Genomic DNA, 25,383 nt, shown 5'->3' with positions numbered 1-25,383 from the left:
ATAAAAATAAATAATATATTGATGAATATTTGAATACTGCCAATATTAAAATGAAAGGGCAAATGTTAAAATGCAATAAAACCTTTCTAGGTTTTAATTTTTCATAATTTAATTTGATTTGGCATAAACTACCTTTGAAATAATTGCTGGTCTATAAATATGGTTTGGATGTAACATCGCCCTCTAAATAGTTAAAAATGGCACATTCTAGTGGATATGATTCAGCATAAGGTGGTAACACTTTAGAATAATGGTCTGTTGTTAAAAAGTAACTATGCAGGAAGTAATAGGTAGTACTAGATTAACACTTAACTTAATACTATTAACTAATAGAGAAGCAAGATTAACTAAGCAGTAAGTAGTAGCAAATTTAGGACAAAGGTAGTTCCTTATAAGATATTTGATAATTACTAAAAAAAATATATCCTCATTGAGAACTACTTGCGAACTATGACCAATTAATAAAGAATAACCAATGAATTACTAACAACGGACCATTATTCTAAAGTGTTACCGTTTTATTAACGATTCATTTGTTTGTTTTATTTGCTTGTTTTAAAACCCTAACAGGAAACATACAACATAACTTACAAAATTGTATGATGATCTGCATGTGTATTTACGTTTAAAAAAAATGTGCGCATCCATAATCTATTGTGTCCTTGCTTATGTTTTTCTTATGCTGGTATCTTATCAGAACTCGAGCAGATTCCAGATACTCCCATAAAGAGAAGCAAAATATGCCCTTATTATGAGATCTTCCTCCAGCTTACAGTAGCTCTTATCTCACACGCAGAAGATTCAAAACACACTGCAGTCCTTCATACTTTATGCTTTCAGAATAAATGCCAATTGAAACAAAAACATTCAATACAACAGGCATTAACTCCTTTAATGGTTCAGTTGGTATATATTTCGGACGCATTTAAGTCAAGGGACGAGTTCGACACAGCCATCCAGCATAAAACAACCATTCAATTGAATTTAAAACAATAAAAAAGCAATTCACATTAAATAGTTTAACAGCTCAAGCGAGTACGGACAACATGCAGTGAAGCCAATGAATTAAACAAGAATCCAGAGTGACATTCAATGGATGCAAAGCTCAAAGGCCACAAACCCAACCTGAAATGAGTGTGTGTTAGAAACAATTGTGTGCTTCTGATGTAAAAAAACAAAACAAAAAAAACAATGCATAGGCAAAATAAAGATTTACAGTCAAAAAGAAATCAAATGCATGTTCCTGTCATAATGCAGCTGTCACATGGACAAGTAATCTTGATGACTACACACTGCAGTCCTTCATACTTTATGCTTTCAGAATAAATGCCAATTGAAACAAAAACATTCAATACAACAGGCATTAACTCCTTTAATGGTTCAGTTGGTATATATTTCGGACGCATTTAAGTCAAGGGACGAGTTCGACACAGCCATCCAGCATAAAACAACCATTCAATTGAATTTAAAACAATAAAAAAGCAATTCACATTAAATAGTTTAACAGCTCAAGCGAGTACGGACAACATGCAGTGAAGCCAATGAATTAAACAAGAATCCAGAGTGACATTCAATGGATGCAAAGCTCAAAGGCCACAAACCCAACCTGAAATGAGTGTGTTAGAAACAATTGTGTGCTTCTGATGTAAAAAAACAAAACAAAAAAAACATTGCATAGGCAAAATAAAGATTTACAGTCAAAAAGAAATCAAATGCATGTTCCTGTCATAATGCAGCTGTCACATGGACAAGTAATCTTGATGACTGAAGACATTCAATCAAATACTTATTGCTGATATTAGCGAGAACTATAAAAGCCATTTTCATTAAAGGACTTACATCCACAGATTAAAAAGAGGTGCACACTGATGTTTAAAGCATCAAGGCTCTTGTGACCATTACAGAGCTACTTGAACATACACCAGAGACCACAATGCAGGCATGCATCATTTCAAAACACTAAGACACAATAATTATGTTAAGCAAGTTAACAAAACATGAATACGCATTAAATACTGAACATGAAATAATGTTACCAAAAAGGTCAGAGGCCAAAACACAAAATCAATTTAATTGAACTCCTAATAGAAAAAAGGTTTGGTTTTCATTAAGTTATCGCAGGACGTTTAGCATCCTCTGAATTCACACAAGCTTTTATTCATCTTCGACTTCAATTAGAATAACTAAAAACGTGTTTCGTTAGCACCACTCAATCAAATATATGCTGACACGTACTCACATCCGAGTATGGAACGTCCTGTTACACCGCTTAAGGCTGTAAATTTGTTATTACAGTTTCTCAAGTCATTTGTATTAAAACTTGGTTACAAATCAGGACTGTAATTTAAAAGGGGTCTGTGTCTGTCTACATTTTAAGACATTGAAAAAATAAATAAGGACCCAAGACATTCATTAGATACCTTTAGAAATATTTTACATAAAAACACAGCTGGCACGACTCGTTCACTTTTCTACTTTTTTCTCACGTTGTGTACAAAAAAGGCTATGAAATTTCACATTAATCCAAACATCGAAAAAAAGAGATCATGAAACATCAGGTCATTTGTGTACATCATTCTGGGAGTGTGTACGGGCCTCGTCCATTTTGACAATTCAGTATCCTCCACAACAACATTAATGTTTTTTTGATGAAATTATGATGCAAACGATTACGAAACAATCAAAAACCCTGAAAATAATATAGTAAAAAAAAAAAAAAGAAGAAGATAAAAGAATCTACCTGCAGGATCCTGTGGACAATAAAAACAAGAAACTACATACACCGAAAAAGAAAATTGTTTGTAATAACATAACCCATAAGGCGATTTATATTCTTTTTGACCAGACAAATGAAGCTCTTGGTCCATTAAGTCTCTCATGGCAACAAATATAAAACGCCATTATGGAAGGATGATGCAAAAACTAAATTTAATACCCAAATCTAATATTTACCCGCCAGGACTCTTTCGGACTCATTTGCTTTAAGTCATCAGGTAGTGCGGCCGCGGGGCCCAATAGTGTAACAGTTAGTGTGAGGAAGAGGGGAATGGGGAAGAGAAGGGAAGTGGGGCAATGGGCATGCAGCAGAGCCCCGCCCCTCTCTCGTCTCAGGCTCCGCCCTCTCCATCAGTCAACAGTGTTGTGTTGTGTTCAGCTGTAGTGACTTGGCATGGCGAGAGGTCACTGTCTCCTGTCCTCAGTCTCTGATCTTGAGAAGGCCATCACCACATCCTCAGCTCCTGCGGGGGAAAAAACACACACAAAAAAACGATTAAAACTAGTGATTATGAATATTTTACATGAAATGTATAAATATTTTTTTAATTATTACCAGAATATTACAGATAATAATAACAATAATACATATTTTATTATAAATATATATATTTATTTTTTAAAGTACCTACAAACAGAAATGTTCAGTCAAAAATTAAATAATGCTCTGAGAAGATTACTTATTTCTACACTATTCGTATTGTACAAAGTACTACACATAAAATAAATACAGCCACTCTCCAGGCTATTAGCCTAACAGCTTTATTAGGTAAGGAAAACGTAATCTTCAGAACAGAGCAAATTACGTGAGCTCGTTCAATGGCAGCACACAATGATATAATGGCTGAAGAGCATGCAGGCTGTGTGGTGTGTAATTAAACTCAGACAATGCCTTACAATTGTCTGCCTTACAAACACTCCAGTCAGAAAAATTACAGAAACACTGGGATAAATAAAAAAACTACAATAATATAGGGCTATGTTCTGAATGGAGGCATACTGCATACTGTACAGTATACAGCGAATACTTCATACTATTTTTTTTAAATAGCATGTAAAACATGCATACAATATGAAATGGTAAACATTTAGAACAGTACGATGTAGAACATCTGTTGTTCACTATTTTGTATTTTTTACTCAAAGTAAAAATGTCTTAATTACTGACATTCTGGCTATATGATAAAGCCAAGCGCATTAAAACTTGTCACTCACTAGCAACCCCAAACTCATGAGTTCAAGTCATACTGAATGCATGAACGACTGAAATGCATACATTTAAATGTATGTAAAAGTATTATGGAAAATTGTTGCTCAATGTAGTGGGTCATCTGGGTATCAGTGCATACTGTAAGTTAGCAGTATGCAATTTCAGATATTGCCAAGGTATCTAAAGTCTAAAGCTGACTCCTCAAATCAATATTTCACACATTCATACTCCCACTGCCCTGATCTCTGACCTGGAGAACTGTGGGGATGGGTGTTCACAGTCTATAATAATGAGTTCATTCATAAGAGTCAAACTAGATCATAGTAATAATGAATACAGAGCAGATACCTATAGCCCTCAGTTTGTTCACATAAACAGCTTAACGTCAGGGTCAAATCAGCATCTACTTTTGTAGCATGTGGCATGAGACACAACACCCCCAGTACCAACCACTGCTTGGGGTTTTCTGTGCCACACTGATAAGAAATGCATCTAAAAGCTTCTATAAACCAAATCTACCAGTGTCCGTATCTGAAATATGGACTCTGGGAAAACAAACATTGCAAGAGATGTCCTCTAAAGACATGAAAATGTCACCGGCAGATTGCGGGAAGTCTGCGGGGTGTTTAAAGAAGGAATGAGAGCATTTGTGATTTCAGTAAGGTTCGGGACAGATTCTCAGCGAGGGAAGGCGCTAATCAATTCCAATCCTGAATTAACGATGCCACCAGGGGAAGGAAAACAAACCCCTGCAAACCAGGTAAACAGGATTTGTAGGTCCAGCTGTCCCAAGATGAAGAAGGATTAATAACAATCCCACAAATGTGTAAACACAACATAAACAGCAAAACCTTGAGCTCTGGCTGGATTATTTTGAAAGTCATGTAGGAATTGCTGCACAGGAAGTGCTCATGTGTCTAGATGATGTAGCCCAATATCTTATATGTTTGCCAGTCTTAGTTATGGACCTAATTTTTTATTCTAAACTGGTATGTTAATAATTTCCTCTGCCTTTCATGTACTCTAACCCAGTGGTTCCCAAAGTGGGTGCCATGACAACTGGTTAGGGGTGCCGCAGAATCTTAGCTTTTTTTCCAATTTAAATAACCTAAAATACTATTGTACCATATAACCTTTTACAGCATATATTTTAAAAATAGGCTATATCAAAACACCAACATATGAACATGTTCAAACGAAAATAAATCGTGAAAAATAAAATGGAAAAATAACACTGATATATTTCATACTTAAAGTTTAATATGTATTTACCGCCTATTGGACTGTTCTCAGGAGACAATCGCCCCGTCTGCTCCGCTCCTCTCAGGTCCGCACTTTGTAATGGTGCAATTTTCAATTTTATATTTCACGCAGTGATTGACAGGACACGAAATTCGTGTTGCTGCTAATAGAAGGTGTTGACCGTTTTAGCGGTGGGAAGCCGCAACACCGGTTATGTCACTTGCCCAACGTCGTTTTGATTTTTTTTATAGTAATAAAAATCATTAGTTTACTAAAATTAAAACTGAACGCGGCTGCTCAATGCAATTTAATTTATCCTGTGAGGAGAAGCTGACAAAGAAGAGTGAAGTGAGACAGACAAGACGATGGCAGAAGAGTTTCAAAAGGACTTGCAAAAGCGCCTGTTTTAAAAAATATTTTGGATTTTGAAAAGCCTGTTGACTTCTGCCATTTATCTAAGGTGATATTAGAAGTTTTTTTAAACATTCGTTTCTTATTTATTTGGTTCCACAGTGTTTGCTGATTTAAATGTATTTAAACTGTATATATATATATATATATATATATATATATATATTATTCTACATCAAGCGTATGCCATGTTTCCAATCTTTCTTATTTGTTTTGCTTATAAACGTAGCGTTTCTTATTTATTTGGTTCCACAGTGTTTACTGATCTTCAGTTTTGTATAAGCTACCTAAACTTTGTGTAAGTTATTTGTTATTTATTTATATTAGGCATAATATGTTCTACGTTGTATTTTGTTGTTGCTTGAATTGAATTCTGCTGATTTGCTGCTAATTTGAAAGTGAAAGTAAAATGCGCACGGCGCTTTTAAGCTATTTGAAAGCGAAGGAAAGCAAGGAAAAGAGGGAAAACTACCCCCCTCTTTTCCTCACCGTCACAACCCTACATTATACCCATCTATCTCAGAATGCGCAGTCAATGTGCTGTTGCCGTTTTTTTAAGTTATAAGGTCAGGGTTGAAAAAAATCAAATGAGAAACTAAAGAAAAATTTAATTTGAGTTGTTTATTATTATTTAAAGAGTTAAGTATCAATCTTTAAATGTGTTTTGTTCCAATGATTCCCACAGTAAATGGTTCAAATCAGTCTGTTGACGTGTCATCCAGTTGTAAAAGACAGATGGTTCATTTGAATGGGTTGTTTCACCTCATATTACATCTGTTGTGATGCATTCATAATAAATGCATGCTGCTGATTATGCTTCATTTGTTGTTTGCTCATCTGGATTTAATTTCATATATATTGTACACATGTGCGTTTAGTTTAATTGGGTTGGGGTGCCGTGGAAAAAAAAAACACTACAAAGGGGTGCCATGCTTTCAAAAAGTTTGGGAACCCCTGCCCTAACACACAAACTCAGACACACCACTTCCTGTACATGAAATGACCAGTTTAATTTTCCAGGAGTTTAAGATACTCTGTCTAACTGTCAAAAGACACGCACTCAACATAAAAGGTACCCTTTGTACTTCACCGAAGGCCAGTGTATTTTGATGATGCTCCTTACTTTCCTGTAGAATTTGGCAATTTTAGGATATTTTATCCAAAACTTAACCCTACTGAAATATTTACTAAAAAGTACTGCACTGAAAACCACAAACCCTTCAAATTATAAACAAATGTAGTAAAGGTCAAGAACAAAAAGAACAAGAAACTTCCAAATCAAGGAAAATCCATCATAATTTTGCCAATTTGTGGGACTGTTGAACATTTATACACAACGGAATTTGAATGATCCCATAATTTGCAAATAAATTCTTTAAAAATCCTACAATGTGATTTTCTGGATTTTTTTTTCTCCTTTTTTCTCTCATAGTTGAGGTATACCTATGATGAAAATTACAGGCCTCTCTCATCTTTTTAAGTGGGAGAACTTGCACAATTGGTGGCTGACTAAATACTTTTTTGCCCCACTGTATATTTAGGGAGATTTGTCAAATATAGTTGGTAAAATCTGAGTCGCTAATGAAAATGAAGATGATATTATAACCAAAACATTTCGACTGAAAAATAGAATTGAAAATATCTTAGTACATAAACATCTTAGTATTAAATATGCTGCCATTTGGCCTTAATGCAATTTCTTTGTTTTGAAATATTCAATATTCTAGAAATTTCCCCAAATTTTTGGATTACAAAAATATTTAACAGTAAGTAAATAAATAAATACAATACATACATAAATAATCCTTTAAACTAGGCATTATAAGACAACAACATATCTTATGTATTTATTGCCTATAATATTAATACTCAAAAGAAGAACAGTCTTTATTCTAATCTTTATTACTCCTTTCTGAATAAAAGTAAACAGAAACATTAGCATACAGAGACAGTGAAGTTCAGCTTCAGACGAGTGTTAGCACCTTACTGAAAACACTTAAGGTTCTCACCCTGTTCACAAGCTGTATGCTGTCTGATTCTACTGAAAATGGGTCTAATTTCAGGCTTTCTGATGATTTAGCTTACAGCAGAATAAAATAAAAGCGCCATAGAATCACATTTTTATACTTTTTGGGAAACATCTCTGAATAACCTGAAAAAGAAAAAAATACATCCAAATTAAACTCCACTGTATAGACAGTAAACATGACGCCAGTGGTGTAGTGGTGCCTTGAGAAGTGGGTATACTCAATTTATTCCCCCATTTTTTTAAGCAGCCCAGTAAAGGATGAACGCCCTGTGTTATAAAGAGTAACATGTAAAACTAGTTCACCCCAAAATGGGCCACTAGTTTTTACACAGTCACTTAAATTCTGCTGCTTGACTTCACGAAGTTAGGATCATTATGAAATTAATATTAGCCACAGAGGAGGTGCAGATTTAGCAATAAGTAATTCAAATAAAAAAAATTAATAGATTGTAATTAACTTTGTCAGAACCTCCTCTAGTAAATTACATGCTATTTTGTTTAGCTGTCTGTTCAAAATCGTGGGAGAATCATGATCTCCATTTGAAAAAAAAAAATAAAAAATTGTGATTCTCAATTTATCCATAATTGTGCAGCTCTACTCCTATGCATGACTGACTGTTTCTCCCATGATATACGGTGATGGGCAAATGGTAATTTCGAGCCCTGACCCAGGAGCATAGACATCATTTCAGAAGTGAGGGGGACAGTCAAGTCAAGTCAAGTCACCTTTATTTATATAGCGCTTTTAACAATACAGATTGTGTCAAAGCAACTTTACAGTATTAAATAGGAAAATAGTGTGTCAAATGCAAAATGACAAAAGTAAACACTCAATTTTCAGTTAAAGGCAGTTCATCATTGAATTCAGTCATGTCATCATCATCCAGCACAGTTCAGTTTAAATAGTAAATGTGCAATCAAGTCGACAAAATCGCTGGATATTAAGTGTCCCCAACTAAGCAAGCCAGAGGTGACAGCGGCAAGGAACCAAAACTCCATCGGTGACAGAATGGAGAAAAAACCTTGGGAGAAACCAGGCTCAGTCGGGGGGCCAGTTCTCCTCTGGCCAGAACAGAAATGTCAAATATAATAATACCTTCGTTTTTTGGTCTAATTGACAGTTTATTATTATTATTTATTATCTCTTACTTTTAATTGGCTGAGAAATCAAATACACTGCTGGACAATAACCAATAATTTGTATTCTATAATATTTTTTCTATATTTTCCTAATGACCATTTTATGATCCATTTGTATTTTTCAGATATTTTTTAGTTTCTATAGCCAACTGTAATTAATGCGATGTCAATTAGCACTGCATTATTCAGATACTTTTTTATTACCTGGAGATTACTTGAAAAACACACAAACTATATATGGTCGCAATCGTGTGTTTATTGTCTTCACGTTTCATCAGTCAAAATGTTTCTTTTTATTCAACTTAGCTACAGCAGAGATTGCTTTAGCCACAGTGATAGCTGGATGCCTTTATCCATATTAGGGATTTCCTGGAAGTTACTACTTCTATGAGGCTGTTTTGGACTTTCTGCACGAGATCCTCCTTCAGCTTTGTGTATGTATGAAACACACTGCATGAGAGTGTTTACGCCTCGGTCCTGACCGCATCACTGTCTTTACTGGGTGTTTTTAGGGAATATTTGCATTTATTCACATGCGATTGCATTAGCTACTCACATGCTGGACTGTCATGATTTTGGCTAATGCAGGACACTACTGAATGATGCGTATCAGAGGGGATTTAGAAGTGGGTATACGCAATTCCGACTGATAAAGAAGTGGGTATACGCCATGAGACTTCGGCTACTAAACCATCAACAGCATGTCTTTGATCCTGCACCATCTTAGGGTTGCATAATGCTTGCGTAACAGTCTGATCATGGTAAGGAGGGGTCAAAGACAAGGACAAGGCTTTATAATCACCAACAGGCTGCTCTCAAAATCCTTACAGTTAAACTGAATGTGTGTGAAAGGGAGGATGGAGAGACCGTGGATGAAAATGTCCCTCTCCATCTTCCGGCTGCCTTCATTATGGTGGAGCCACTCCTTGCGACGCACGCTGTGTCACAGGAGCACAAGCCAATGCGCTGCAGACGTCAGAGCCCCCATGAGTCATCTCCTAGCAACAGCTCAGAATCAGATTGCATCACAATCCGGCAGGCAGCAAACACCTATGAACAAACAGCAGCTGTCTGCCTCCCCGTACTGCCCGGTTTAACCTCTTAACAACAATACACTCATACGCAACATTTGACTCTTGAGTCAGGGGGGGCAAGAATTTTTTTTTAAATAATATATAATAAATAAAATAAATAAAATCAAAATAATTTTCTTCTGATGTAAGCATCAAAATAATGCCCTAACATATTGCAACGCATCAAAGCAGTCAATCCAACACGGTCAAGAATAACTTAAAGAGGTTGCCACCGTTTAGTAAAGTAAACTAGCTTTGGCTCTTCCTGCTGACTTGAATGGTGATGCTTCCCGTTTGTCAGTTGATGACCTTTCTTTTTTAACCAGAAATGTGCACGCTGCTTTTCTGATGTTCACTGAAGTTTTCCGTGTCTTTTTCCTGCGTCACTTGAAATGTTTTTGTTTTGAATCGTTGTTACCAAAGGCGAGACACGTGAAGAAATAATAAACGATCAGTTGTGGGACCATATTCTGTCATAAATCGCATACCATTCATTGCTGAACTCTCTACTGACCGTTACTGTAAATTAAATTAAATTACTGGTTGATATGTCCCGATCTCAATAAAGTTTACATTCGCTTTTGGTCAGTGAATTAGATCTCGCTCGGGACGCAGGCTGTCTGTGGAGGTTTGGCCAGGACCAGTTCCAGAATTAAATCAACAATTTATGTTCCATCCATTGCAAATCACTGCTATTCCTAGAGTGAATCCCGCATAAATATGCGGATGTCATTCCCGAAACTTTGCAGGATGTAGTCTATGTGTCTGAAAAACGAAAATTTCATACAAATTCTGAATGGATTATACCCTAGAAAGTGCGCAAAGCGCACTCCCTTTATCACTAAAATGCGTCACTCATCGCGATCTTACAAAGTTCCGTTATAATCAATGAAGCTCTCTAAACTGCACAATGAATCTCTTATTTACATCACGTCTGCACTTAGTCATGAGATGATTCACGAGCGTGCAAAACTGCACTTAAAAACTGTGGCGCTTTCAGCAGTGAGTGAATTATGACAAAACGTTTCTGATTGGCCATTGCATTCAATAAATCAACAGATATGTCTGTGATTGGTTACATTGCTCAATGCTGCAAAAACATATTGAGGGTATTTAGCGCTTGGCTAAGCGATGCAGCGGGGCCGACATCAGGGATTCCATGACTGTTGCACCCCCCTAATGTCACCCATGAATACACTCATCGCAATGCATAATCATATTACAAAACACCTGTGGTCTATGATACTGAATTGACAGCGGTTTTAATTGCGAATGTGAGCTCTCTGATACTTACTTAATTAGACTAAATGATTGCATGTAAAATACGCTCTAATTTCATGAACATACCGTAAAGGCACAATAAGTCATTTTTTACCTTACAAAAAAAGTTGTACACAGTAATTAGATAATGTCATATAAAATAATATAATAATAATAATAAATAAAAGCTGTTTTATTTTACATGGTGTGGGTTGCCTCAGTAGAAAACGAAAAATAACTTGGTAACAATTTACAATAAGGTTCCATTTGTTAACATGAACTAACAATGAAAAATACTTCTGAAACATTTATTAATTTTAGTTAATGTTTTAACATTACTTTAACATACTTCCTATTTTATTCCAATATTTACTAATACATTAATAAAATCAAAAGTTGTATCGGTTAATATTATTAAAAGTTAATTTCACATTACTTCACATGTAAAGTGATACCAGTAAGTTAAACTAAACAATAAATTTAACTAACTAAACTAAATTTAACTAAAAATGAATTCAATAAATAACAATTAGTAAGGAAAAATTAAACAAAAAGGAAAACTGAAAAGACACTAAAAACAAAACAGAAAAATATATAACAATTTATTTCTACAGTGGCATTACGCACTGACATTAAAAAGTGCACATTTAAATCAAAATCCCTCACAGTATGATCTGAGGTTCTTTTTTACAATTTTCCCTGTTTAACAGCTATAGTTAAAAAGACTGTTTAACCCACACATACAAATCATCTGATAATAGCAATAATATACTGTAATAATGGACCAGACGGAGCACACTTCTAGGGGCACATTTAAATAGATAATTGCAGGCAGATCACGGCTGAGGGATTGAGATAGCAGATATGGTATTAGTGGGTTATTTCAGGAAGTGTGGTATAAACATGGTCATGGATCATGAGTAGTGAGTGTGTGGGATTGACACACAACCACACATACACCCCCACACCCTTCTGTATGCATCACGCAAGACACTTTTACATCGACAAAGACTCAAAATATGACTCATGATCCCAGATATTTCTTTTATTTTTTTCATAATAGTCTAAATATTAAATACACTTTTAATAACTTATATATATAAAAAAAAATAGATTGTACACAGTGGGTATAGAAAAAAAAAATCACCCCCTTTAAAATAATCACATTTTGTTTCTTTGCAGCCTGAAATGAAGACGGACAGTTTTTGTTTTATCCAGCTGTATTTACTCAGTGCAACTTATAACATCCAAGTGAAAGATATAACACCAACATGTCAGAAAAAAACAGAATCACCCCCTCCTAAAAATGACTTGTAAACTCAATCAGGTGTAGCTAATCACCTTCTCAATGGCACACAAAGCCATTTGACTTTCAACTGTGATCAGCTGTGGTCATTTTGATTAGCTCAACATGAAAAGAGCTTTCCTGGAGCGTTTCAGTCCTTGGTAGTGCAACTGAAGCAAACAATCAACTATGGGTGGCAAGGCACTGTCAAAATATCTCCGGGATAAAGTTGTGGACAGGCACAAGTCTGGAGATGTATACAAAAACATTTCAAAAGCATTATCAATGCCTAGAACCACTGTATAGCAAACATCAGACCCTCAGTGTTACTTTCCCCCCTTCCACATGCCAGTGAAATTTCTTTAAAGCAGGCTCTGTGGCTCATTAATTTGCTTATCGGGGGAAATAGACTTTTAGACCATTACTACTGCAATTAGAAACGGGTCACAATCTGCTCCAGCAGAAGAGGATGTGAACAGCAGGATGGTGACAAGGCTGTTTTATAACATCTACTGCATTATTATGCTGTGCCAGTGGACCACCTAAAAACACGCTGTTCACAGATGGCAAACAAACCAATTGTTGTTACAATGAACACAAAAACTGGACATATTTGGGCTAGGCTTAAAATACCAGAGCCTGGGAGGAAATTAATCATGTAAATATGGGTTTTTTACGCTCTTTAATTTTAGCCACGTAGCAAAAGTAATTTATTCAAGCCATCGTGAGGTCTATTTATAGATGTTAAAAAATAGCTTGTAGTTTGCACATGCTAAGAGAAATTGGTGTTTTCTGTGTTTTGGGCAATGAGTCATTGGTTTAGTGATGAAGGGTCTTAAGTGCTCTCTCTGTGTCACATCGGTCCACTGATGGAGTGCAGTCTGGGATTATACCGTTTGAGGATTATACCAGCTGACACAAGACAAAAGACTGTTGATTCGGCCGCACCAGTCTAACAGATGGATAATACACAACTAACTAATGCATAGCTTTGAACTCTTCTTTAAAAGAGCAGGCACTTATACAACAAAGACAATAAAAGCTTGTAAGTGGGACGTAAAAGAGCAGCATCCTTTCAAATGCTGTGTCACACAGACAGGACCAAACGATCCGACTGTAATTAACAATCCGGTTTGACTGAAGGTCCTCTAATGAGGCCTGTTCCTCTCCCTCATTCACATACCAGCACGAAGCCCGTGTCCACCCTGCTCGCCACCAATTCCATCACCGTGGAAACTGTCTACTGTACTTGCTCTGTTGTTCAGTCCTCAAGACCTCCACAAAAGGGGCGGTGTGCTCTCTCACAGCCTCATTGTCGACTTTCATCCAATGATGAGGATCAGAGTTCAGCCAGAGACCGGCATGCCACTCACACTTCTTTTGGATCCAAAAAATAAAAATAAAATTATTAATAATAGTAGTATTATGGGGGTTCCCAAACCTGTGACCTAAATTATTTATCCCAAGTACAAAACTAAATGTTTAAAAATACAGTGCATTTTACAACATCTTTGCATGTTGAATATTTCATTTTATTTTCTTATTAGATTTGAAAAAGCCTTAAAATATAAATATATTTTATTAAGCACTGGACTTTATTTAAATATCACAAACCCCTGTTATTTATATAATTTCTCTTTTTACACTTTTTCTAAATTATTTAAGAAATAAATAAATTATATTATGCCATTTAATATGCATATATTAATGATATTAATAATAATAATATTATTAAATGTATATTTTTTATGTTATTGGTTTAATATTTATTATTTTATAATCACTTTTATATAGAATTATTTATTTTCCCCCCCACAAACATCACCTAATTAATGTATGAATAAAAAGTTGGCCGATCATTTCATTTTAGCAGCATGTATTTCTTTAGGCCTGTTAATGAGTTTGCTTGGCATGGTGTGAAGCTTTGAGCTGCCTAAACTCACAAAGTTCTCCTATGCCCACCGTCCTCCCCCAGACACCAGTTTTATCCTCTAAACTTCAAGGCTTTAGATATGATTAAAATTGCATTACAAAATTTAGAATATGCATCTATGCTAATTAGCCAATTAGATGGTCCCGAATGCAAATGTGTTTAATCCGTAGACTAGTAAACAGGGAAAGTGGCAGGTTTGGAGCTTCTGAAGGAGTAAACATACCATATTTGTACACTTGTGAAGAAAATCGGGAGTGGTGGTTGCATGTGCAAAACTCACTGTCGCAATGCTTGGGTGTTGTGGATGGTTGCCAGGCTGTTGCTAAGGTGTTCTGAGTAGTCAAAAGAGTGTGTTGTGTTATATATGATGTGTAAACCACCTTCAAATATCAGAAATCAATCAAACCTGTCCAGCTTGGGAAAAATACTGAGATCACATTCACAACAGCAAGATCACGCCAAAACAGTTCTTTCCCAAAAAAGATTGGGAAAAAAAAAAAGTTTATTCCCATGAAAGAACAACAGCCATTGAGAAAGTGAAATGTTCAGCCTCAGTTCGAGTCTATTATACTCACAAATGTGGCAAACACAAATGAACTCTTTTCATTAGATGGTTCTTGTTAACTGTACAGACAACAGCCCTTTAATTTACCCCAGAAATCTGAAAGGCCTACAGATCATGCATACCTTTAAATATAAAGCCATATAGCATGTATCTTTTTTTGTAAGAATTATGAGAAACAAATATAGCCATATCTGCAGATATACTAGTCACCGGGTGAGTCACTAGTCATTTTCCAAGGTGTTGGACGCAAACACAGGCAGCCCTCTGGGACAACTTGATACATATATGATTCATCTAACTGCAGTATAGTCCCCTGAGATGCGGCACTATTTTGCCTGATGTGAGAGAGAAAGCATTAGCATGTGTAGATATGAAGTGCCATCCATTTGCTCCAATATTACATTAGCTAAATCCTCAGATAGCCGTGTCGTGATCCTACATTATCCCTTTAATTTGAACAAAAAAATGAGTGACTACTACTAAAAACATTCCAGTTCATCTCAGCAGACCTCTAGCATTTTTAGCACATGCAAAGTTTCTCCTAAAAGAAACGGACTAATCTCAGTGATACTCCCCTAACATATTCCTGATGGCCCTCCTTGTCTGTGCATTAAACAAAGGTTATTGTACTTCACCGTGTGTTGTTCATTAAGTGTTTCCTCCCTTTCATCTCAACCTCATTATACTGCAGGAGACCACAAGCGTCTACTGATCGCTTTCATCTAAGGGCTGCCATTTACATTTCTTATTCTAGAAACATCACAACATCTTAAAAACCACTCATCAAAATGTTGGCTCATCAATGACGGAATATTTCCTAATGTTGGAGCAAACACACACAAAGCTCTGCACAAGAAGTCATTTGAGCTAGAAAAATCCCAGAAGCACAACACACACTGACATCTACATCCATTTTTCTTCTGCTACTGCATTATTTATGAAGATCCTTCCAAAAAGAGCACAGCATTGGTATCCATGCCTAACAACCAGGCTCATGTGCATATTTAATGAAAACAAAACCTGTGCTCCATTCTTCTATACACCTAGAGTTATTCACAACATTAACACTTCTTTTTTCCCGTCGAAAAAAAATAATACATTTCAGAAAGCATGTGTTCTTTATGACAAGGTGCTCAGTTAATGCATCCTAGTATGACTGAGCATTACAGTTTCATTCTTACTATGGTATACGATGCAACTACGTGAAGTTATTTCACTTTAGACCTATAGATCAGCTGATCATCTCAGTTAAAATCAGAGGAAATTATCCTACAATATACAGTATGTAGCATTTAAATTGCCTACCTGAAACATTTATGTTGTGCTAGCGCCTCCCTGTGGAACAAGCTACAGCACAATGTTGTCCAAAATATAAAGAAATACTGTTATTGAAGTATTGAGTTTAAAGTATATACATATAATAAATATTTTCTCTCTTGCTTTCTCTCTCTCTACAAATATAATTAAAATATTAAGCATTGTTTATGTACACTTTTTTTTTTACACTGTTTAAATATGCTAATAATTTAATAAAAATTTGCCTTGGCAACAGCCATGTACATAACTATGTCAGTTGTTTAACACATGGTAGCTTTTACAAAATCCCTATTTCACCTTTGTCACAAGTTCAAATCCAATTTATACATGATCTAGAGTCAACTTATGGTATCATGCATGACAGTTTTAATGACACCATTTCCAATTATAAACTAAACAATCAAGAAAGACAATAATCCTTCTAATATTCCAATGTCCAGTGTGATATGAACTACAGCACCTCAATAAATAAGAGTGTTCATGGTAAAGGGTGGAGGTTTGACCTGTGGTGTTCAGGCTGTAAATGTTGACTTACCCTGGTCAATAGGGTGCTGTGGCAACTGACTCATCTGGCTGTGCACCACGCCTGCATAATTCCGCAGAAACGCTTCCTCGTTTGGTGTCAGCTGTAAGTGTGGGGACAAAAAAAATAACTTCACATTTGGCAATGAAAATCCATGCCAGTGTCCAGTTAAGAATCACCTAAAACGCTACTAAACTGTCAAACGCTAGATCAGTTTCAAGGAACAATGAAGCGGTCACCAAATTCATGACAACGACTGGTTTCTATATTTTAAAGAAAATATAAAAATGCAAGCAATTTGCTTTCTTAAGTATCCCTGGTCTTATTTTGCATTATTATTAAAGAAAACGCAGGTTATTCTAAAGAAAACAAAGTGTTTTCATAGTCAATCTTTCAATAAAATGTAACCAAGGTTGTGCCGCTGTGGGAAATTAATATTCGCCAATGACTTCTAATTTAATCCGGACAGAAAAATTAATGTCCTGCTCATGAATCTGAGCATATCTCACAGAACACTCAAAAATTTGACATTCAATATCTCGGGTAAGAAATAAGGTAGGGGAAAAATGTTATTCTTTTTTGGTGATGTTCTCCAACATGTTAGCTGTATCCGATTCCAATTTTGTAGTGATAGAATAAAGTATCCAAAAGTTACAGCATTTTGGAAGAAAAGAAGTCTTTTTGTTTAGCCCTTGACATCCTGAAGGCATTTTTAAAACTGTTTTTTGAGTGACATACACAAAAATAAAGACTCATAACTCCAAAACCGTAGCAAGGAGAGTCAAAAGGCAGGTATAGTTTCGATGAGGAATATCTTTAGAGCTAAATGACAGATTATGGGGAGTTTGGGCTCTTTTTAATCGAGAGAATTTTCTAAAAATAATGACGTGACATTTTCCACAATCTATGCATGTTTCATGAAATTATGAATGAAATGTCACATGAAAATTACCTTTGATTTTATTTAGTGGTTTTATGTGTTATAACAAACATAAGGAATATCTTTAGATCTAATGGACAATTTATGGTGAGTTTGGACTCTTTTTAATCGAGATAATTTTCTGAAAATAATGTCGTGCAATTTACCACGATCAATGCATGTTTCATGAAGTTATGAACAAAAACGCCACGTGAAAGGTGCAGGTGTTATTTTTGTTTAGTTTTTTTGCTGTGCCTGTCTGGTTTTATGTGTTATAGCTCTAATGAGGAATATCTTTGTATCTAATCGACGAATTATGGTAAATTTGGGCTCCTTTTAATCTGGAGAATTTTCTGAAAATGATGTTGCGTCAAGTTACGAGCGAAAACATCACATGAAAGCTACCTTTGATTTTTTTTTTGCTAAGCTACATGTGCCTCTGCAGTTTTATGTGTGTTATAAATTCATGAGAAAAATCTTTAGATATAAATGGATTAAAATGCTAATTTTAATCAGGAGAATCTGCTCTAAATAATGATGTGTACTTTTCCACAATCTCAGCATGCTTTATGAAGTTGCAAGCAATAAAGTGACATAAATGCCGCATCCATATATTATTTTCATATGGGTCCGGGGGTGACTTTGCGTACAATAACTTGCACAAGTTTAGTCAAAGCCCCAAACAATTATGCTTGTTTTATTCTACTCAGTGAGACATATGACAAATGACATATGACTATCTGAACTGTATGATGTTTCTGACATATTACAGTACATTTGTCATACAAAAAAATATATTTTGTTAATCAAAGTGGCTACATGCATTGCAAAGGTCAGACTATGCATCCATATATTATTTTCATATGGGTCCGGGGGTGACTTTGCGTACAATAACTTGCACAAGTTTAGTCAAAGCCCCAAACAATTATGCTTGTTTTATTCTACTCAGTGAGACATATGACAAATGACATATGACTATCTGAACTGTATGATGTTTCTGACATATTACAGTACATTTGTCATACAAAAAAATATATTTTGTTAATCAAAGTGGCTACATGCATTGCAAAGGTCAGACTCTAAGCTTTCAGTGGTTTGAAAAATATGATTAGTAATTTCATGCGCTCAGGACTACTCAGCACTGGTTAAGAGTTGATAAAAATAATACATACATTACAAAGCTGAGTTTCAAAGCTTTAAAATGATACATATTTTGTGTTATTCCATTCAGTGGTTGCTTAGTAATTTCATTATGAATTTCTTCGTGGGGGGGGGGGGGGGGGGGGGGGTAAAAAGGGTTTTAACCCTTTAAACCCTTGTGTACCGGGTTTAAAGGGTTAAAGCGCATCAGAAGATGTCTTATTCTCACTAGTCTGACACTTACATTTGATCCCATTTTCTTGAGCATGAGCAGCACCCGCACCTTCTGCTGGATGTACATCTCCTCAGGAGACTTGCCAGGGGCTTCCTCTCGGTTCATCCCCCCTGCTCCTGACGCACTGCTGAGCAACCGCACACAGAGCAAGAGAGCATTCAATTATTCATATGCCAAATTTTATTTCAAGAACTCGTGAGTTGAATACAGTCCTACTTGGGTTTTATACAAAAAAATATATTGCATGAGGGCCTAGAAATGTAAATCAGACCTAAATTTAACTGCAGTGAACATTTCCATTATATTTATATAAACTGAACAATGTTATACAGAAGAAAAACCCTTACAAACTAGCTGTATGCAATCAGGCAACATATTTGGCTTAAAAAAATGAAACCTATCATAACCTTTGCCAAATGCAGAAAGCTTCTAATTAAGCAGAATTAGTGTGTGAAGTCTGAATACACTTCAGATCATGGAGCAGGTTGACAGCATTATAAATGGCCCTCATGCATATTTAATGGAAGATCTAACCGTGCTCCCAGCTTTCCCTCGTCTTGCTCACTTCCTAATGACCTATTTTCAGACTTACACTCAGTGTGAAAGTGTGAAACATTTTTAAGGACCTTGAGGAGCAAAAAAGAACATAATCACAGAAGAAAGCCACAATACAGTCAATTTGCAAAACGATCGGATGCCTCAAATGTCATTTTCCAGAAAATAGCATCACGACACAAACAAAGAGACAGACTGCAGTAATACCTAATCCATAATCAATGCAATAATGCATCTCACACCAATGTCATATTGAGAAAAAGGAGGAAGTATCACCCACAGAACGAAGCACTGACAATCAAGCAAAATGAACGGCATCAAATACATTCTGGGGGTTTTGTGAATGTGTCAGAGTGAATCCTTTGGCGACATCCAGCCTGTGATGTCTCACACCCTCTTATCTGCACAAAGAGCCTCTAATACATGTTGACAGCTTGTTTGATGTGGGGTTAGCCTATATTTAATAGAAAAGCTGGTTCAACCCTTCATTTCACGACAGATACATTTGTCTGGCCTTGACTTTAAGAATGACAGTACCTCCTCATGGCCAGTCTGGTGTGTTAACAGCTTAAATTTTTGAAGGCACTTAATGTAAGCCAGGAAGGAGTTTAAGACAGAAAGCAGTATAGAAACGGGCGACCCTGGCAAAATAACTAACCCAGATTTCCTCTACAGTCACAGACTCATCAGTCACCAAAGGGCCGTGGCATCAAAAGAGCTTCATATTAAATAAAGCATGCACTTTATTCTGCTGCGTCTCGCTGGCAGCCGTGGGGGGGATGAGGAGTGCTCGCAGATGAAAGACACACAAGAGGGACCGGAGCGTCAGCTCGGCAGCTCTGTGACACCAGGCACACCTTCAAGGGGGAGACGGCTCACTCTCCCTCACTCGCTTTTGATCATGACTGTCCTTCCTGCTGGAGACGAGACAGGCCAGAAAGCAGGCAGACTCACTGCAGCTCAACTCTGCCGCAAACACCCAAGAAAAGCCTGTGCATAACAACACACCTACTTCATCCTTCCAAGACTGTGGGTAGGAATGTCTAAAAAATGCCCCATAATCTATCAGGGCTTTAGATGTGTAGCACACCGCAGCTCAGGAGGAGCAGGTATTTTGTTTGAGCAAGTCTGCAGATTTTATAAAATATGTGGATGATAGACTATCATTATTAAAATCATTTGTACATTCTCATAGTTTGAAGATGTGTCTATCGTGAATGAAATGCTCACTGCATATTGTAAAATAAACTATACACATTTGAGTTTAATCATACAATGACAATACATAGTGACACAAACAATATATTTTTATTGCAGTTGGACAAAACAAACCATGTCACAACAAAAGATGACTTCAAAATATACATTTTTACATTTAGAAAAATCTAACTTGGAAAAGAAGAGGTTATGGATGCACAACACCAGAAATCTGGATTTATAACGATAATTATTTCATGGCAAATAACCAATATTATGGACCTATAATTTTCTGTCAGTTGCTTTAAAAAATAAAGTGTGTTCACAATGAAGCTACAAACTAGAATTTTACATGCTTTAGTCAGGAGTTCCCAAACCTAAATTATTAACCCCAAGTATAAAACAAAATGTCAAAAAAAAAAAAAAAATATATATATATATTTTTTTTAATAAACCTAAAATATTAAAAATAACTATATATAATTGTAACATACATCAAATAAATATTAATTTCATAATAAAAATTCAATTTATTTATGTCTTTCAGGGACATACGAGAATTTCCTGTACAATTACTATATTTATTCTGTTTTAAATCCTATAGGATTTTTAACCAGGTTTAACCATGTTTCTATGTAGCATGGTTCTACATATAGCAGCTTGTCACCTAAAACAATTTTCAACCCTTGACCAAACTGAAATCCATTTACATGATCAGAAACTTGATCAACATCCAGTGGGTTATAATCCGCTTATAATTACAACCAGAAACCACCTACAGCAAACAACAAGCCGGTTTGACTGTCCTTATTCCCCTTCTCTCTGCCTCCACTTTCCTGTCTACTTTGAATGAAACAATAAAATAAGACACACAGGAGGTGATTTCGGCAGAAAATATGGTGCAATTACAAAGTTTAGCTACTATAAAGCCCAACAATCACTTGCAAGCAGATTTTATGGTAAACTAGCCATTTACAGTGTGGAAACAATAGTTAGTGTATTTGACAACAATAGAGGCAGCCAGAGCTGGTATGACTGATAACTAGGTCATGACTCGTTAGCAATGCATGAAGCATGATGCAGCAATGCAATCCCTGTAAATTCAAAAATAGTCAACACAAAAAGAAGTTGAATTTGACGAACTATAAAAAAAAGTCTACATAGTTAAAAAGCAGATCAGAACATTCAAGGAATGATACTTTGAAATTTCAGCAGTTCAAAAAAAAAAGTTTAATCGCAACCAACTTATGACAGGGTGTGAAGCGGTTCAAACATTACTGAAGTTTTCTAAGGCTTATTTTGTCAATGCATCGCCTCGGTATTCAAATCAGTCTAGTATAAGTGTTTCACAAGATGGTTGTCATGCACCAGAGCGCTTGTCATGAATCACAATACAAAACCCACTGCAGTGGGAAGCTCCCTTTGGGATCACTGCTGCACCGGCTGTCAGACATATACAGCTATATAAAACAATGACAAGACAATTCCCTCAATAATACTATTTTTCAACTAAATGGGCTCAAACACTTTATTTCAAGAGAGGAAGTCAGGCCTTTCCTGCTAAGGTGTGACTAATCTGTCTGAGACCTAAACCAAGTAAAAAAAAAAAAATCTAATAAAATATATAAATTATATAATAATACAAAAATAATAAAAACATAAAATGAAAAATAAAATTATTATATTTAATATTTTAAATATATATATATATATATTTTTTTTTATGACATACACACTCACACATACACACTTTTTTAATTGAGCAAAATGTAATATTGCCAGAAAAGGATTGAGATCATTAATAGTGTGCAAGCAAAATTTTTCAAAGTCAAAGGAAGCCAACCACTGAAAATGTAAGCAAGCTGAAGAGGATTTCGCTTATTACCACAGAAAGAAGCCACATTTGCAGCGACTAATCTGTCTGAGACCTAAACCAAGTAAAAAAAAAAAAATCTAATAAAATATATAAATTATATAATAATACAAAAATAATAAAAACATAAAATGAAAAATACAATTATTATATTTAATATTTTAAATATATATATATTTTTATGACATACACACTCACACATACACACTTTTTTAATTTAGTAAAATGTAATATTGCCAGAAAAGGATTGAGATCATTAATAGTGTGCAAGCAAAATTTTTCAAAGTCAAAGGAAGCCAACCACTGAAAATGTAAGCAAGCTGAAGAGGATTTCGCTTATTACCACAGAAAGAAGCCACATTTGCAGCCAGCGAGGCTGATTTAAGCCTGGATCCCGGCCTTGATCATGTAGGAGCAGGCCTGCAAGGCATAAACCCAGCCTGTGTTGTGTCTGACAGACAGAAAAGAGAGGGGGTGGGAGATGCCAAGCGACACCAGGGGGGCTGGGCTCCCCACAACAACAACAAAAAAAAATGTGAAGCTTGGCTTGGCAGGAGGTCTGAGTCCATGCCTAAGCTTGTAGCTCAAAGGCAGCTGATGATCTCCCTTCGGGACGCAGAGGTTGAGCAGTCCATGAGCCACACCTGCCCCCCTGCCATAAAGGAGGAGAACCGTCTTTCTTGGATTCAAAGAGTCAGAATCCCTCAGGAGAATGCGAAGACTGAAGAAAAAACTGTTTCACTTCCAAGTTCACAAGTAGCTGGCCCTGCCCTGTCCCGTCAACTCTCGAAGCCCAGCGCGGTTCAAGTGCCCACTACAGGCAGACTGCCAGTTTCATAGCCGAATGTGAGCCAAACACATGTATTCTGTATTCACAATGAGTTCAGGGTGTGGAGAGACTAAAAATAGACTATCATTGCCACTAAGACAAGATAATGTGGCACAGTGACTGAGATTCTTTATGAACTGAGAGTCTAAGAAGATCAAATAAACCTATAAATACTAAATTGATGCAGGAAAACCACAAAAACTCATCATAAAAGTGCTGCATTTATCGAATCAGGTGGGGAAATTATAGTTCAACCGCAATGACCATTTAAACATATCTGTGCATTCACAGCCGCAGATTCGTGTGCTGAAAAAGCGGTCTAAAAGCAAAAAAGGTAAACAGCACAACGTGTATAGATCATAAACGACGTCATTAATATGCAAATTAGATTACATTTAAATTGTAAGCGTACAAAGTATCTGTATAATACTGAACTAGTACAGCAGTCAGTTATCACTCCAGTCCTCTTCTCTTTTTCTGTGACAAAACGCGCGCATATATCGCTCATTTATCTTTAAAATGAAGACGGTCAGTAAAACAGACTGTCTTTTATTTACGACTATAGTGTTTAAAGGAGAAAAGTTAGTGTGCGTAAGATACAGGGGGTGTCTAAACAGGCAAAGCGGACAGTGGGGCTGTAACAAAGCCCTGAATGAAGTTCCCACAATTCCCATACACACACATTAGCTCGCTAGCAACAGAAAAACAGCCAAACAGCTTCAACTCGCGCCTCGTTTTGGGGCGTAGTTTTCATATGCTGCCTCAAACACCTCCGCTTTGACGTCTTACCTCTCCTGGTCCAGGATTCTGTCGTTTTTGTTGTATTTGAGAGCTGTGTTGTGTATAAGCAGGCGTCCTGTTCCGGGGTCACATCCCGACAGTCGGCAGCGCTGGAGTGACTCAAGAGCGTAAAGCACTGCTGAATCAGTTCCTGCCGGTGCGACGCGCGACCGTCGCCATCAGAGGGCGCTGTGACGCTGCGTAGCTAACTAGTGATCAGCGAGCGAGCAAAGTCTATGGGGTTGGTACATATTTATTATGTATTTTGATATATTATAACAAAAGGAATGCAAAGTCAGAACATACTGAGAATAAATGTAAAAAAAGAAACACTGATTTAATACTGATCTGATCTTTTTTTTTATAAAATAAAATGTTTTTCATACTTTATCATTATATGATATTATGAAATATTGTTAATATATTATAACAAGAGGAATAAAAAAAGTCTACATAACATTCTAAAATGTACCTAAGCACTAAACTGACAGATCAGTAGCAATAAAAAAAAGAAAAAAATCTATTAAAATAAAATAAGTTTAATAATTTATTAATATATTATATTACTTTATATTATTTTTAAATATTATGTAACAAGAGAAATGAAAAGTCATTTACCATTTCGAGAAGTAGGCTACCTAAGCATTAGTAACAATAAATGTAAAAAATGTTTTTGGAGCACTGAATATACACTGGCTGAGCCACAATATATACAGTATATATATTTATTTATTTTTTTTCATATACACCACATTGTTTTTGTCCTGTCTTAAATAGCTCGATATTTTCTGTGTGGTACCACTCACAAATAGACAAATGTAATAGATCGTACTATTTTTCAGTTTTAGTTACTTTATCTAAAAGGTGCTTTTGATGCCATCTCGTGTACTCTTAAGTTCTTTTGATTGCAATTTATCAGTTTTTTGACATATAATCAATTCGATCTTTTTCTCTAAATACTGTACAAAAGGAGACATTTAATTGGATTTTACAGTTTCATTATATTCCTATGACTGACATAAACCTTACAGAGTATATCACCTTCTTGATGGTATAATAATAAAGTACCGCTATTTGTTTAGACAGCATGAA

At 35.8% G+C, this 25,383-nt stretch overlaps 1 protein-coding gene across 2 annotated transcripts; it reads right to left on the bottom strand.

Annotated features, from left to right (window-relative positions):
* Positions 1 to 1,371: 1,371 nt before the first annotated feature.
* Positions 1,372 to 24,415, bottom strand: LOC107586518 (beta-catenin-interacting protein 1). 2 transcript variants are annotated; one of them, XM_016273921.1, is made up of 4 exons: positions 24,301 to 24,415; positions 19,067 to 19,184; positions 16,776 to 16,866; positions 1,372 to 3,239 (listed from the first exon to the last, which is right to left on the bottom strand). In XM_016273921.1, the coding sequence occupies exons 2-4, from the start codon at positions 19,160 to 19,162 to the stop codon at positions 3,181 to 3,183; spliced, it is 246 nt and encodes an 81-aa protein (XP_016129407.1). In that variant the 5' UTR covers positions 19,163 to 19,184; positions 24,301 to 24,415; the 3' UTR covers positions 1,372 to 3,180. The 2 variants fall into 2 exon arrangements, with proteins under 2 accessions (XP_016129407.1, XP_016129408.1); XM_016273922.1 differs by having other exon boundaries at positions 19,067 to 19,181.
* Positions 24,416 to 25,383: the final 968 nt, after the last annotated feature.

This window comes from Sinocyclocheilus grahami, unplaced genomic scaffold (assembly GCF_001515645.1).
Source record: "Sinocyclocheilus grahami isolate Dianchi unplaced genomic scaffold, SAMN03320097.WGS_v1.1 scaffold83.1, whole genome shotgun sequence".
NCBI classification, from domain to species: domain Eukaryota; kingdom Metazoa; phylum Chordata; class Actinopteri; order Cypriniformes; family Cyprinidae; genus Sinocyclocheilus; species Sinocyclocheilus grahami.
Note: the sequence above shows the minus strand (reverse complement) of the source record. Positions and strands in the feature narration are given on the sequence as shown.

Coding starts and splice junctions, on each gene's coding strand:
- LOC107586518 (XM_016273921.1), bottom strand. CDS start 19,162: ATGAACCGAGAGGAAGCCCCTGGCAAGTCTCCTGAGGAGATGTACATC. Junction 16,867..19,066: donor TCAAGAAAATGGGATCAAAT/GTAAGTGTCAGA, acceptor CCACACTTACAG/CTGACACCAAACGAGGAAGC. Junction 3,240..16,775: donor ACAGCACCCTATTGACCAGG/GTAAGTCAACAT, acceptor TTTCCCCCGCAG/GAGCTGAGGATGTGGTGATG.